At 41.1% G+C, this 16,128-nt stretch overlaps 1 protein-coding gene across 1 annotated transcript in view; it reads right to left on the reverse strand.

The window, feature by feature from the left end:
- Window positions 1-16,128, reverse strand: part of BRIP1 (BRCA1 interacting helicase 1) — a 386,982-nt gene that overhangs the window by 277,113 nt on the left and 93,741 nt on the right. The window contains exon 7 of the mRNA XM_040336928.1: window positions 11,402-11,686. Within this exon, the coding sequence (XP_040192862.1) occupies window positions 11,402-11,686 (285 nt within the window). The remainder of the gene's footprint in view (window positions 1-11,401; window positions 11,687-16,128) is intronic.

Raw genomic sequence — 16,128 nt, forward strand, 5'->3', positions numbered from 1 at the left:
AAGAATTGTGGGGAAAAAATTAAAACTTCAAAAAATTTACCATGCCTCTTACTAAATACCTTGGAATGTCTACTTTTTCAAAAAGGGGTCATTTGAGGGGTATTTGTACTTTCCTTGCTTGTTAGGGTCTCAAGAAATGAGATAGGATGTCAGTACATCAGGTGTGATCAGATATGATACATTTTCAATGATTTGCACCATAGTTTGTAGACTCTAACGTTCACAGAGACCAAATAATATACACAAATTTGGGTTATTTTTACCAAAGAAATGTAGCAGTATACATTTTGGCCCAAATTTATGAAGAAAAATGTTTTATTTGCAAAATTTTATGATAGAAATTAAAAAAAAAGTGTTTTTTTTTTTTTTAAATATTCTGTTATTTTTGCTTATATTGCAGAAAAAAAAAAAAAACAGAAAGCTCTGTTTGTGAGAACAAAATGATAAAAAATTTGTTTGGATACAATGTAGCATGACTGAGTAATTGTCATTCAAAGTGTGAGAGCACTGAAAGCTAAAAATTGGTCTGGGCAGGAAGGGTGCATAAATGCCCTGTATTGAAGTGATTAATACATGGAAGGGGTCAAACCGTCAGGTAAAATTTTCCAAAAAATTGGGCCCCTTGCAAAGGAATTGATCCCTAAACAGTTGGATCAATGTCCAAGCTTCATAATGGAGGATGAAATTGAGTACCGTATATACTCAAGTATAAGCCAAGTTTTTCAGCCCTTTTTATACTCGAGTCAGTGTACCTGAAGGGCTGCTGAGAGCGTCCATTGTTTAAAAGTCACGGCTTCCCCCTGGTCCCTTCCGTGATAGGCCTTTCCCAGCAGACACTGTGTTTAGTGTTGCGCCTATCACGGACGTTCTCTTGTCCGAGGATGAAAAGATGTCCATGATTGGCGGAACACTGAACACAGTGTCTGCTGGAAAACTGAGTCCAAGGATGAGAAGACATCCGTGATAGGCTGCTGGGAAATGAATGGATGCCCGCAGCCTGTCAAGAATTTCAGGTACACCGGCACAGGGAGGCTGCAATGAGCACAGTGAGGTTGGGCACAGTGAGGTGGCAATGGGCACAGTGAGGTATTTTTCCCACTTACAGTAGCTGCTGCATTCTCAGGCTTATACTCGAGTCAATACGTTTTCCCCGTATTTTGGGGTAAAATTAGGTATCTCGGCTTATACTTGGGTCGGCTTATACTCGAGTACATACGGTAGTTTGTGGCAAAATTATTTTCGTAAATAGTTACAATCAGCTTCTCAACCTGACAAGGCTAGTTTAAAAGCACAATATATGTTACATCAGCTAGGTAATAAAAGTACAGTAGCCTTGGAAAGCACATCATATCAAGTATGACAGATTTACTTCCCCAAATGTGGTGAACAGTGTTTTTTCCTGTACAATCAGAGAACAATTGAGGTTTTGGACTAAATTTTCCCAAATTACCGGATCAATTTTTTTGTCACTCAATTAAGGTGGTAAAAATCTTAATTTTTGGCAAAATAATTAGTTAACCCCCAGAACATTATATATTTTCTGGAAGCAGAAGCCCTGCAGAATACAAAGGTGACTGTTTATTAGATGCAAATTTTCAGGAAAAAATTAATAATAAAATTAACTTTACTGTAAAAACACACAAAATAATACCCATTTTCTGGTCGAAATATAAAAGAGGAGAATGCATCGAATAAATAGAACATTTCAGGTTTAAAAATTGAGTGTGCCCGTGATATCGCAAAAATGGTGACACTTTAAAAGCATTCACAGCTCATCGGTTTAGCGTTAACAAGGAGCTATGGTTATAGAAATATTGCTCTTACTCCGACGTTCCTGGCAATATATGTCACACATTTGGCGCACCCTGGGCTTGCGTTTGCGCATGTCTGCGGGGCAACGAGGGTTACAATTTTAATAATTTTTTTTAACTTGATGGCCATCACAAAGGGCTAATAAACCCTCATGTGATAGCATTGGGCAGGTGACAGGTACATTTTATGGAGACATCAGGGGTCTAATAGGCCCCAATGTGTCCCCTGCCCTTCACACCATCAAAGCACAGATTGGCTTGGTTGGATGTGTCCCCTTGCTGTACTGGCCAGTAAATGGTGGATCTGTAACCGAAAGTGACAAAATCATTGTTGCTTCCAGTTTCATTGTTTACATGAGAGATCGAGGCATGGATTTGCCTCAGACTCACAAGCTGGCATCACTTTTAAGCCAGGGGCTGACTAAACAAAACCTGCACAAGCTAATGGCTGCCACTGCAGCTTGTAATTGGAGGTTCGCTCTTTGGATGTACATAGTAAGTCCAAAAAGCTGAACTGGTTAAAATAGACTTTCCAAATGTATGTGCTGTAGTGCTTAACCACTTGCCGACCGCCGCACACACACATATGTCAACCACATGGCACGGACAGACAAATGGGCATACCTGTCCGCGTGCCTCTTGAGTGTGCTTGCGGGTCCTGGGAACTCGATGTTCCCGGAAGGCCCGCGATTGCCGACGGCAAAAGCAAGCCTTTGTAAACAAGACATTCCCCTATTCTGCCTAGTGACATGTCACTGATCTACTGTTGCCCGTGATCGGAAACAGTGATCAGTGATGTGTCACTGGTAGCTCCTCCCCCTAACAGTGAGAATCACTCCCTAGGGCACACTTAACGCCTTTAGCGACACCTAGTGGTTAACCCCTTCACTTTCAGCGTAATTTTGACAGTAATCAGTGCATTTTTATAGCACTGATCGCTGTAAAAATGACAATGGTCGCAAAAATGTGTCAAAAAAGTGTCCGCCAAAAAGTCGCAGTCATGATAAAAATCGCAGATCGCCGCCATTACTAGTAAAAAAAAAAAATCTGTAAAATGCAATGCAATATGGCTACCTGGAGGTGTTGTGTACACAGAATGTGTACACAACACCCCCCAGAAACATAAATTACTGCTTGTGTGATTGGTTTACTAATTTTCCCAGAAGTCTGCACTAAGATAAAAGTAAGATTTTTGGCATCCCCTGCAACAAAAACTTAATTTTTGGTAAGATACTTCCAATAGGAACGCGTCTAAAGGGATGCAGACCCAGCGATTTTTCTCAGAGCCCTCCAGCTGCAACAGCTGATTGATAATTATAAAAACACTCCCATAAGAAACACATGAGCACAGAGGGACAAACAGTGATTTCTTCAGAATAACAAAAGGTAGAGATCTGCAACAAAGTTTGTTACAATCCTGGCAATGTACATTGATTACCCAGAGTGGAATGTTTTTTTCTAAAACAAAAGTGGAGTTACTTTTTAAACTACAGCTGAATAAAAACATGTTACAGGGGGTGTTAATTTTAGAATGGTCACTGCTGATTTACATGCCTGTAGCTTGTCAATCAGCCCCTGAACACATCTAGTGCTGCCAACTGCTTTCTGGATTGACAGCACTGCCACTGTTGCAGAAACCTTTTCACTGTAGGTTGCCGTGTCTGGGAAGGACAGCATGTGAGACACAATTGAAGGATGTGGCCAAGTCTGGGAGGTAAAGCAAGTTTTAATTTATGAGGCTTGCGCATCCCGCTGTAACTTGATTTAGTGCTTGTTTAGGCTGTTATAGAGGAGTCTTTAATTGTAATTTTAAAGAGCTTTGTGGTTATAAGCAAAAATATAAAGTGAATATTTGAAACAAGGGTTTTCACATTTGCTTCCTTGTATTTTATATGTGATAATACTGAACGCAAAATATATTTGCTCCTTGAAAAAAAAAAAAAAAGTTTCTCACAAATTAAAGTTTCAGCATGACAAATTATATCTATCACTCCTGCAGCCACCGTATTTGAACGTACATTCCACAGTGTCAGTTATACCTGTAAACGTGTGTCTGATTGGAATCTATGGCAATTAATATTTTGACACAATAAGCTTATCATTTTGTAGACATTTATACTGCACATCGCATAGGAAAGCAGAAATGTATTTTTTACACTGTACTAGAACAACCATAAATCAAAGACAATGCAAAGAAAAAAAAACATATAATTAATACAATATTTAATTTAAAAAAACAAAAAACAAAAAAAGGTACATTTGCCACTTAGCAAACCTTTCACAATGAATTAGAAAGAATTTGACAATCACAGGATATTCAAAATAAACACAATAAACAGGGAACAAAAGCATGGGAACACATTCATTTGGCCAGGTTCAATCAAACTAATAAAATGGTTGGTTGGCTAAATTACGTTTTTCCAGGTTGCCAGGCACAAATGAAAGGCAAGATGCCAAAAAACATTGGTGGGCAAGCCAAATGCTAAGTATTTAATATAAACCAAGGATATATTGGGTGCTGCTGCAAAATTCTAATTTCTGAGCAAATGACTTAAGCCTCGTACACACAATCCAATTGTTGGCCAACCGAGTGCCAGATTTGTGCCTTAAGGGTGTGTGCCTAGGTCTTGTCTTGTATACTAACGTTACAAAATATGTTGGGCAACAAACAGGAACATAGTGACGTACTACGATGAATTTTAGCTCTTGATCACCACCCCTTGGGTCCCTTCTGCTAATGTCGTGTTTGGTGAACATTGATTCTGAGCATGCGTGTTTGTACTTTCAGCTTTTGTGACGGACTTGTGTACTGATCATCAGAAAATCTGACAGCCAACCAGTGTCCGCCAAAAATTTACTAGCATGTCATCCAAAATTTGTTGGCAGAAAGTTGGACAACAATTGTCAAAAGGAGCGTACTAACAGTCAGATTTTAGGACAACAGTTTGTCAACAGTCAATCCCCTGCCAACAATTGGATCATGTGTACGAGGCTTAAAGGGGATGTAAAGGAAAAACATTTTTTTCATAATAAGCATCCTTTACCTGCAGACATTCCTCTTTTCACTTCCTCATTGTTCGTTTTTGCTCAGAGGTTGCTCTATTTCTTCTCTGTTCTGTTCACTTCCTGCTTGTCTGATTGTTACTCACCACCGTGAAGGGAGGCCTTTACTGCGGTGGTCAGGAACATGCTCGCCCCCTCCTGGGAACTACATCTGTGCGGCAGGACGCTCTCTACGTGTTAGAGACTTCAAGGAGGTGTGAATTACTGGGCGTGCCGCAATGCATACTGGGAAATGTAGTTCTTACATGAACGAGCGCCGCAAACCAGGAAGTGAATGAGAGAAAAGAAACTAGAACGCCGGAGGTGACATAGATTTATTAGGTATTTACTCGTTTTTTAACAGAATCATTACACTATTCTGTCTGTCTACCTTGCAGACATTAATTTTAGGCAAAAAAATGTTTTCCCTTTACAACTCCTTTAAGAGTACGGAAAACAGTTTGTGGGACTAGAATAGTATGTCCCATATTTTGAACGATGCTTGGACTAGACTATTGTAAAGAAAAATACAGCTAAATGTTGTTTATCAAACTAAAACTACAGGCAATTTATTTTAGAGATATGAGAGAAGCATACAATCTATTAAAAGAGAAGAATGGCCAAAGCTTTTTTTGGCCATGCTTCTCTTCTTGGTCACAAAAGTGCAATTATTTCTGCAGTCCGGTGACCCAGATTCAGCCGACAGCAGGTTAAAGCCCGCTGTCGACTGAGGTCACAAAGTCTCTCCAGTCTCTGGATGTATTCCAACAATAATCTCGGGATCCTCCCAGGTGCCTCATTGGCCTGGTGAACCTGGTTGTCAATAGGGTCAGCAGAAAAAGTATTTCCGTTGGAAGATATCCCCACTATTCCTGTTCTGCAGACAACCCAATTTGGATTTTCTTTTACTTCCACCAAAACTAATAATGATAAACATGACTAAGAGAGGGTGAATCTTTAAATAATAATAAGTTATACTTTAACACATATGACCAATAAAGACCACAATCAGAAGGGGGTAGTGCATGCGGTGAAAAACAGGAATCTTAACTTATCTGTAAATTTTTTATATTAAAGTACAGGACAGGGCACGCAAATTGTAATTATACACCATGGATTATACACCAGCAGCAAGCTTGCTAGACGTTCCCATTGTGAGCACTCTTATAACTTCACCCATTCTGTGAGACTCCAGTTCTTTAGCAAGGAATAAGGAGTGATCAAGACACAGGGAAAGTGTGAGTGGTGTGCCCCAGGGTTCTGTCTTGGGGCCAGTACTGTTCAATTTGTTTATTAATAATATAAAAGGTCAGTTTTTGTTGATACCAAATTATGCAGTAAAATAACTTCAGTAAGGGATATTTTAGCATCATTACAAGAAGAAATTAAAGCGGGGGTTCCGCGGGTTTTCGTTTTTTTTTTTTTTTTTTTTAATGGCTTCTGCCGCTCTTACCTTGTAAAAAAAATCACTCATCTGTTCCGTTCCAGTCTTTTAGCCCGCTGCATTGCTAATCGCCAGAAAAGAAGATCTTTTAAAATTCCAAGATGGACGTTTCCATCTTTACTGTGGGCACTGTGAAGCCCAGCTGCTTGTCCTTCCGGGATGCTGACGTCCCAGCATTCACCGCTCTATCTCGCGCATGTGCAGTGTTGACTGCGAGCGTCACCGTCAACACTGCACTGTTGCCATCACAACGGCCGGCGTAGGTCACGCCCCGTTGTGAACACATATACCGCTTGACTAGTCACGTGACCCGCGAGATATCGCAGGATTTCAGCACAGTGCATCTCCTGGGATTCTCAGGACTCACTCCCAGGAGACATAGCGCTGGTCGGGGGAATTGGGAATCCACGCCCACTCCTGCGGGGAAAAGTGAGTGACCGCTCACAAAAGGCTCCAGTACAAAGGTAAGGACGGCGATTAAAAAAAAAAAAACGGATACATTACTATCGATGGCTGGTGGACAGCCAAAGTTATAATTTAGGGTGAACCTCCGCTTTAACAAAGTAGGGAGTTAGACTACTAAATGACAGATAAGGGTTCAATATTGAGAAATGTAAAGTTGTGCACTTGGGTGTCAAAAATACACATGCAAACCACATATTTAAATGGACTCTCCTAGGGGAAGAAGTGATGAAAAAAGAGGGCGTATGTAGATCACAGGCTTATGAATTGCATACAATGCCAAGTCGCGGCTAACAAAACTAGCAAAATAATGTCAAGCATTATAAAAAGGTATACATTCAAGAGATGAATCAATAATTCTACCCTTTTACAAATACTGGTTCGGCCTCGCCTTCAAATGCAGTTCAGTATCTCCAATCCACAGGAAAATCTTTGAAAAATTAAAAAGTTTGCGATGGGGCAAAAAAAAAAAGATCCTTAAGAGGGCATATGATTACAATATAAAAAACTAAGCCGTTAAAGCCAGCAACTGAGCAGCACAGTGGTAAGCTGGTTCTTGGGCAATAAGATCCAGACATTCTGGGAAGGCCCATTATTGCACCAGGGGTCCGATGATGTCCAAAAACAATGTCCAATTCAGTTCAACGAAATTCACCGGGAGTCCTTGCATCCCTTTGCTTCCTTTCCAAGATAAGAGCTTTATGTTAGGAAAGGCATAAATCAGGTTGAACTGATCCCATGAGGTCAGAGCATTCACCCCTAAAGGCCCAAGGAGGATCTAGAGACAAGCCTGTCTATTTTGATGTTGAATCTGGAATCCAGAAGGTCCACAACCGCCATCTTCCACCTTTACATCTCTAGAAACACCTCAGAATGAAAAGGCCACGCTCTTCATTTCAGATTGAGGAAGTCCACCAGCTAACTTTTCACACACAGTAAATGCACTGCAGATGGGGCTCAGGGATGCTTTTATAAATCACGGGGTACCATACAGCCCATCTCACAGGGCCACCCCCCACCTCGGAAAATATCATATGATATTTTCACTAAAATGCCGTAGCTGCAATGCTATGCTTCGCAGCCATTACAGAAACTACACCCTCATCGATAAATACCCATTAAATTGCATAACGCTGCTCCCCGGTGCAATATAAAATGTTTGAACAAGTCTTTATTTTTTTAATTAGTTTTTTGAATTTTACAATCTTTTACATTTTCTTAGGAGATTTATTTTGTAATTTTTTTTGTTTTACTTTTCGCTGCAGCCTCAGCTGCACTGGATCCACAAGTGTCAGCAATAGGGCGGTACAGCTGGCCCTTCTGCTCAGCAGGTCTCCAGGCCTCCCTTTTCAACTGATGGGGCCTGGGCTTATCAGCAGGCCTTGACAGGGATGGTACAAGACTTTTTGCCTATAAGTAGATCAAATTTACTTCTCTTTGAGCAACTCCTGGTTCTCCCAATGGTTGAAGTAAACCAACACTGTGGCATGGTCTAACTTAATCCTGGTTAGATCACTTCACAGTGATGGATCCAGAGTTGAAGGGACAACCGCATTGTTTTGAGTTCCAGAACACTGAATGGAAACAAGATTACTCTGGAAGTGTCATTAACTTCTCCCCAGCCAGATGGTGTTGGTGTAGGCTGGTGTTCACTGGAAGAACCTCCCAGAACATCAGAAGGATTTCCCTGACTCCAATGTGGGCGTTTTATGGGCGGGGTTATGCCACGCCCAGTAGCTCCTTCTTCACCTACCAGAGCTAATTAACTGCGGGGACCACCTTATTGACTGGTTGTCTCATGTGACCCTAGACTGGGTCCTCCATTAGTTTGTTTGGAAGCCCCAGTGATGTTTTTAACGGCGACACCCATGGACTATTAGCATGGGTGCCGTTCAGATGTCCTGTAGTTGGAATGCTACAGAAGTTAAAATAAAGACATTACATAAGCCCTCTCCGCCTTAATTCTGTTACTATATGGACCCTTCTATGTGGTTTTAGCTTTTCCTTTATCAGCCCTTTGCTTTGGTCCCACAGATCTGCAATCTGGCACATCATACTCATTTAAGAATTCCCACTACTCTTTATAACTGCAATAGCTAATGTAAGATATCTTTTCTGTTTATCTGATTTTTTTGTCACTGGTTCCTTTTTCCTCCCATGCGGATGTATTATGGATGATATGCGTGTATATATAGGAAATCTAGATTACATTTTTACTTTCATTACTATTAAATTTACCGTTGCTCTTTATAGATAGATTGGGCTGTATCCCCTTGCTACACTTACAACAGATCCTGCATGATCTTGGGTCTCTCCCGGTTTCTGGGGGATCTTTTGCAGTGCTACATCGGGGGAGGGCCACGTTAGGCCTAGCTGTGGGCGTTCGTTGGGGTATGAGTGCCAACGCCACCCTGTGGCCTTCCAATCCTGGTTTTAAGAAATAGTGACATACATATGTGATGCAAGTTCTGTGTTGGGGCTAGTATAGTACTATTCTGTATACTTATGATGTACACATTATTGTGGTCATGTATATTTATTTCTGTGCTTACCTTTCAGAGCAATTATCTGTATCATCATGTTTCTGACACCTCTGAAGAAGATTAATCAAAACGCATTAGATGTCATTACCTTATTTATGAATATTTGTACCCATACTACAAATGTCCCTGTAGATTTTATTCTTTTGTACCGATAACTTATATTTTTTATTTATTAGATGTTATTTAGTGTCTGTAAAGTTCCACCCCTAGAGGGCTTTTTCTTGTTGTATAACATTAGGGATGATGGAATTTTAGCCACTATAGCCTAATACCCATTAAGGAAATTCACCCCTCCATTTGTTCTGTTTATGTTATCATCGAAAGTGAAAGTAAAATAAAATAAAATAAATTGGGGAATAGAGGGGACACTAGTTTTGGTTACTCTAATGACACCCCAGGATTTCCTCACTTTGAAGAGGTTTCTTCTGACTTCCTGTTGTGGCTAGGGGATGGGAAGTAAAGGGAAATCTCAGCAATGGGGCACAGATAGGCAAAAAAATGTTTAGGGGTAATAACCCTTCTTTACGCTAACCAAAATGGAAAAAAAGTTTTGTCTTTAGATGCACTTTAAGAAGGTCCCCAAGGGAGAGTAGCAATAAAAGGCTAGATGCAATGGTCTTGACTGATATTGCCATGAACCCCTGGGGATATGCTGCAGAGTGCAGACACCCCCTTGTGTTAGCCAAATGTGCGCTAGGACCTCCAGGGCTTCCCCCTTTGTACCTATTATGTGCCTCAGTATGGGTGCGAGAGATTTCTTCCAAGAGGTATTCACTACAAGTTGCAGTGCAGAAGGCTTTAATGCCACCTGGGATTCTAACCTGAAAGTAATACAGAGCCCAGAAGATATGTCACGAGGGACTGATGGTGCAGGTGGTGGAAAAGGCAGAAGAGGCTGAGCTGCATCTGTCTCAAGATAGCACATGCATGCACAGCAAGCCCAATTTAGAAGTAAGTTGCACAGGCTGAGTGGGGCACCCAGGCTGAAGCCCCTGGGAAACCAATGAAAAAGGCACCAGATTTAAACCACAAGTGATTCTCTACCATCACCCTACTGCGGCTGAATATGATGCAGCTAGCAATCCGCAGATAAACCCTTAAAGGACCAGAGCAGCACCTTGGGCTGCCAATTAAAGGGCAACATTTCTTATTTCCCAGTCACCTTCAAGTATGTTTTTTCCCCAGGCTGATCGACAGGGTGTTATTGACTAGCCCCATCTATAATCTTCTGCCATGCAGTGGCAATGCCGAATAAGAGGTTTTCAGGGACTGCGTTGCACTGGATAGATGGACCTCGGCCCCTGCAGCCAAGTCAACATGGTGCAACAGGTGCCTAGGTAAGTGTCAAACATAGGATCTTTATAGGTTGGTCCTGCACCTTCTTCCTGGTGCACTCCGGGTACTGTCCCCTAGAGTAAAGCCAAAAGGTAACCAATTCGGAAGAGCACCAGTGGCTCTGCAGCAATTGAACAATCTTCACAGAAGAAAAATTTGTCTTAATAAAAAAGTAAAAAAGACTTTGTTTCTCTCAAAGAGTGAAGAAAATATGTTTGGTCCGCTAAGGAAAACTAGCAAAAAACTGAGGCATGCTGGGAGCAGGAGGGGCTATAAACTGGGGTTCCCTTACAGCTTTGGTTGCCACTGTCCAACTCTCCAGAAGGTGGCAGTATAACTCATTGTTTCCAGAAAATGTTACCATGTATCCTGTAATGTAGAATGAATACCAGTTGATCTTGCCAGAAATGCAGTGTCCTTGTCACTTCTGTGAGCTTAGCAGAGAGCACAAACAACCTAATGTTTCCTTTGTAAACTACAAATCCCATTAGCTTCCAGGTAACAGGGAAGAACAAAAAGTGCTTAAAATACAACCTGAGTAGAAATAATGTTCTGAATAATGTACAAAGATGAGCTATTCTATAAAAAAAGCACATTCATATCTTTACAGGACACATATTGCTTGTTTAACAAACCTCTTTGAATGCACCTAAATTAATGTATTTACCACTTAAATTTATCGAGTCCAGTTGCATTATGGTCAATGTGACAAATACAAGCAGTTTAATGTGTACTTAAAACTATAAAGATAATGGTTTACTTACATCCTTTGACTCAAGAAGTTCTTTACATTTCTCATTCCTGTTGGTCTTAACATCAGGATTAACACAGGTATGATCTCTACTGGAAAGTATAGTCATCCGTACACCAGAATAAGCTGTTTTCCGTAGTTCCCTGGTTATCTGGGCTATTTGCTTGTGTGTTCGTGTACCAAAAAATATCTTGGGCACTCTCGGCTTTTGTTCATGATCTTTTTTTTTTTCATTCATTTCAGTTTTTTCCAGGGTTTTGTAGCATCCACAGGAACAGAAACTGCACGGCTCTGGGTGCTGTAAAATAGGAAAAGCAGCTTGATAAAGGTAATCAAAACACCACCTTTATATTGCGTTGCAGGATGTTTAGAAAGCTTTTAAGACACAGCTTTAAATACATTGAATTGATTGTATACTAAACACAGGTTACCATTATAGTCTCATTAATCAGCGTTCCTCCTATATTAGTTCTCAGAGCATGTGTTACTGAGGCCTTATGTAGACTGAAAAATATTATGTTACAAGGAGAATTTTAATTTGAAATTTAAATTACATTCACCAGTATATTTTTTGGTTTTCAAATTAGGTTTTGAATTTCTGTTATATTGTGCATGTATGTAACTTAAAAGGGGAGTTCCACCCAAAAATGAAACTTCCGCTTTTTCGGAAGCCCACCCCCCCCCTCCGGTGTCACATTTGGCACCTCACACAGCCCCCCCCCCCCCGTCTTCTGGGAAAAGCACTGTTCCCAGGAGAGAGCGGGGACCAGTTACGATGTGCCGCGTGAATCGCGCAGTAGGGAACCGGGCAGTGAAGCCGCAACGCTTCACTTCCTGATTCCCTCACCGAGGACGGTGTCGGCAGCATCCGAGGGTCGAGCAATTGCTCGGCCTCGGATGCCAACATCGCGGACAAGCTGGACAGGTAAGTGTCCATTTTTTTAAAAGTCAGCAGCTGCACTATTAGTAGCTGCTGGCTTTTAAATAAAAAATGTGGGTGCACCTCCGCTTTAAAGGATACGTTTTTCGGGAAAAAAAAAATTGCACTTTTTTTGCATGTAAAATAAATTTGCAATTATTTTTTTAGAAGCCTGTAAAAGCATTGCACCAGCAATCAGCAGATTGTGCCATGCAGGTTTTCAGCAGATCTGCCAGTGTATCTGTGTGCCTGTACATCCCGTATGGGCAAGCACATGTAATCTGAAAAGAAAATGTCAATGAACTACCATGGCACTTCATTGAGAACTACAAGCCGACAGCCACAAAGGATGTCGGGGGTTATAGTTCATTCACAAGAGCTATGTTAATGAATGATGTGGCCGTGTGGGCAGAACCCTGCATGGCCATACTGTTTTAAAAAAAGTGACAGTATAGGGAACTTTTCTCTGTACTACTGTTACGGGGACAGGGGGTGGGGGGGGGGCTGGGGGGACATGTTAAATGTTCCTCCCTAAAAATGGGTGGAAATGCAACATGTTCCCAAAAGGTGAACTTAACCTTTAGGAAAATAAAATCCATCTAGTAAAAGTGCTCTCTAGAATTCAAATTTTTGAATATTACTGTGAATATGCTTGCAACAAAAAAACAGAAAAGAAAAAAATAATATGACTTTGCTTTTAAAATGAAGAGGCCCCTTCAAATTCAAAGTCCACCCAAATTATATTCACCACCTCTTTCTAATCTTGGTTACTCCGATAGTAAAACTTTCTTGTTAATATTTTCATCTTGGTCTTCTTCGCTGTGAGCTATATGAAGCCAAAAAATTATGTAATGTTCCCCTAATGTAAAATAAAAACCTACTGACAACTGACATCATAATTTAAGATTGCAACACTCTTAGTGGACTGAAGTCCGAAACTTTAAAAGGAAATATTTCATAACTGTAGTATTCAGCAAAATATAAGTAGCTAGTAGGTAATCCAATGCACAGTACTCTAGAATAGAATAGAATACTAAAACTTAGCTTTGAGCCAACCTAACCCCTAAAAAGATGCTGTCAGTTGTAACACAGTATGGTCTACAAATATCACCGTTCCTTCATCAACAGAAAAGCTATACCTCTAATCTGAAACCCATCTTCAGGCCTTACCAATGGTGCATGTGTTGCAGTTTTACCTGGAGCACAAGTGAATTAATAATTTGCTAAACCAAGCAACAAGATTTCTTATTCACAAAGCACTCACTATGGTTAAGGCCGAAGTATAGATGCATAAGCTCAAAGAGACATGCATGTGAGATTTGTAAATTTCTGCCAAAGTAAACTTATAATGGTCTACGGACCAATTTTATTATTACTTTGTAAAGGAGTTGTAAAGGAAAAAAAAAAAAATTACCATATTTATCGGCGTATACCGCGCACTTTTTTGCCCTGAAAATCAGGGCAAAATCGTGGGTGCGCGGTATACGCCGATACCCGCTTTCCCGCGCCGAGTTTGAATACTGCGCCGACATATACCGAGCGCAGTACACTCGGGTATAGTCGGGCAGTCTCGGCTCCTTCGGCGCTCACGTCCTGGACGTACAGGACGTCAGCGCGAGAGTTGCCGAGCCTGCCCGACAATACATGAGTGTACTGCGCTCTGTATATGTCGGCGCAGTATTCAAACTTGGCGCAGGAAACGAGCGGGGAGGACGTGAGGACGCCGCAGAAGGACGCCGGACCCGATGAAGAGGACACCCGAAGCCGCAGACGGACGCCGGACCCGACGAAGAGGACACCCGAAGCCGCAGACGGACCCGACGAAGAGGACACCCGAAGCCGCAGAAGGACGCCGGACCCGACGAAGAGGACACCCGAAGCCGCAGACGGACGCCGGACCCGACGAGGCCGCCGATGGACGCTGCGCAAGACACCAAAACTTTAAGTACAAAAAAAAATTTCCACAGGATTCGGCGCAACTTTAGGGGTGCGCGGTATACGCAGGAGTGCGTTATACCGCGATAAATACGGTAATGTCTGCGAGGTAGACAGACAGAATAGTGTAATGATTCTGTTAAAAATTCCTTCATCTATATTACCTCCGGCATTCTAGTTTGTTCTCTCATTCACTTCCGGGTTTGCGGCGCTCGTTCAAGTAAGAACTACATTTTCCAGTACGAATTGCGGCACGCCCAGTAATTCACACCACCTTGAAGTCTCTAACACGTAGAGAGCGTCCTGCCACACAGATGTAGTTCCCAGGAGGGGGTGAGCACGTTACTGACCACTGCAGTAAAGCCTCCCTTCACGGTGGTGAGTAAAAACCAGACAAGCAGGAAGTGAACAGAACAACTTCTGAGCAAAAACGAACAATGAGGAAGTGAAAAGAGGAACGTCTGCAGGTAAAGGATGCTTATTATGAAAAACATGTTTTTCCTTTACAAACCCTTTAATGTAAAGTGCAAGTTTTACATTTCTTATAAAAAAAAAGTATATACATTACAGACCAAAAGTTTGGACACACCTTCTCATTCAAAGAGTTTTCTTTATTTTCATGACTATGAAAATTGTAGATTCACACTGAAGGCATCAAAACTATGAATTAACACATGTGGAATTATAAATAACAAAAAAGTGTGAAACAACTGAAAATATATATCATATTCTAGGTTCTTCAAAGTAGCCACCTTTTGCAGCAGACACATCTCTAGAACTGTTAAGAGGAGACTGTGTGAATCAGGCCTTCATGGTAGAATATCTGCTAGGAAACCACTGCTATAGAAAGGCAACAAGCAGAAGAGACTTGTTTGGGCTAAAGAACACAAGGAATGGATATTAGACCAGTGCAAATCTGTGCTTTGGTCTGATGAGTCCAAACTTGAGATCTTTGGTTCCAACCCCCGTGTCTTTGTGCGATGCAGAAAAGGTGAACGGATGGACTCTACATGCCTGGTTCCCACTGTGAAGCATGGAGGAGGAGGTGTGATGGTGTGGGGTGCTCTGCTGGTGACACTGTTGGGGATTTATTCAAAATTGAAGGCATACTGAACCAGCATGGCTACCACAGCATCTTGCAGCGGCATGCTATTCCATCCGGTTTGCGTTTAGTTGGACCATCATTTATTTTTCAACAGGACAATGACCCCAAACACACCTCCAGGCTGTGTAAGGGCTATTTGACCAAGAAGGAGAGTGATGGGGTGCTGCGCCAGGTGACTACCTCTTGAAGCTCATCAAGGGAATGCCAAGAGTGGGCAAAGCAGTAATCAAAGCAAAAGGTGGCTACTTTGAAGAACCTAGAATATGAAATATATTTTTATGTATAATTCCACATGTGTTAATTCATAGTTTTGATGCCTTCAGTGTGAATCTTCAATTTTCATAGTCATGAAAATAAAGAAAACTCTTTGAATGAGAAGGTGTGTCTAAACTTTTGGTCTGTACTGTGTGTGTATATATATATATATATATATATATATATATATATATATATATATATATATATATATATATATATATATTTTTTTTTTTAATACATATTACAAGACAACATTCTATGCATGACAGTTTTCCAGGGCACTTTGGGCTGTCATTTAATGCTGTCTTTTGCTGAAATCATTTACAGTGCTGTTTCGTACTGTAAGGGACAAGTCATTGCTCCGATTCACCTAACTATGTGTAAATTTCACATTGATCTATAGAACATGACATTAGTGTTTGGTGTGTTGTGGAGCCATTCATTTTCAATGCATGTGTTGTGGCACACTGCATCATGCAAATAAATGGTCTGTCATATCTCCATGTATGCCTCTTTACGACAA

The sequence above is a fragment of the Rana temporaria genome, chromosome 2 (assembly GCF_905171775.1).
Source record: "Rana temporaria chromosome 2, aRanTem1.1, whole genome shotgun sequence".
Taxonomy (NCBI): Eukaryota; Metazoa; Chordata; class Amphibia; order Anura; family Ranidae; genus Rana; species Rana temporaria.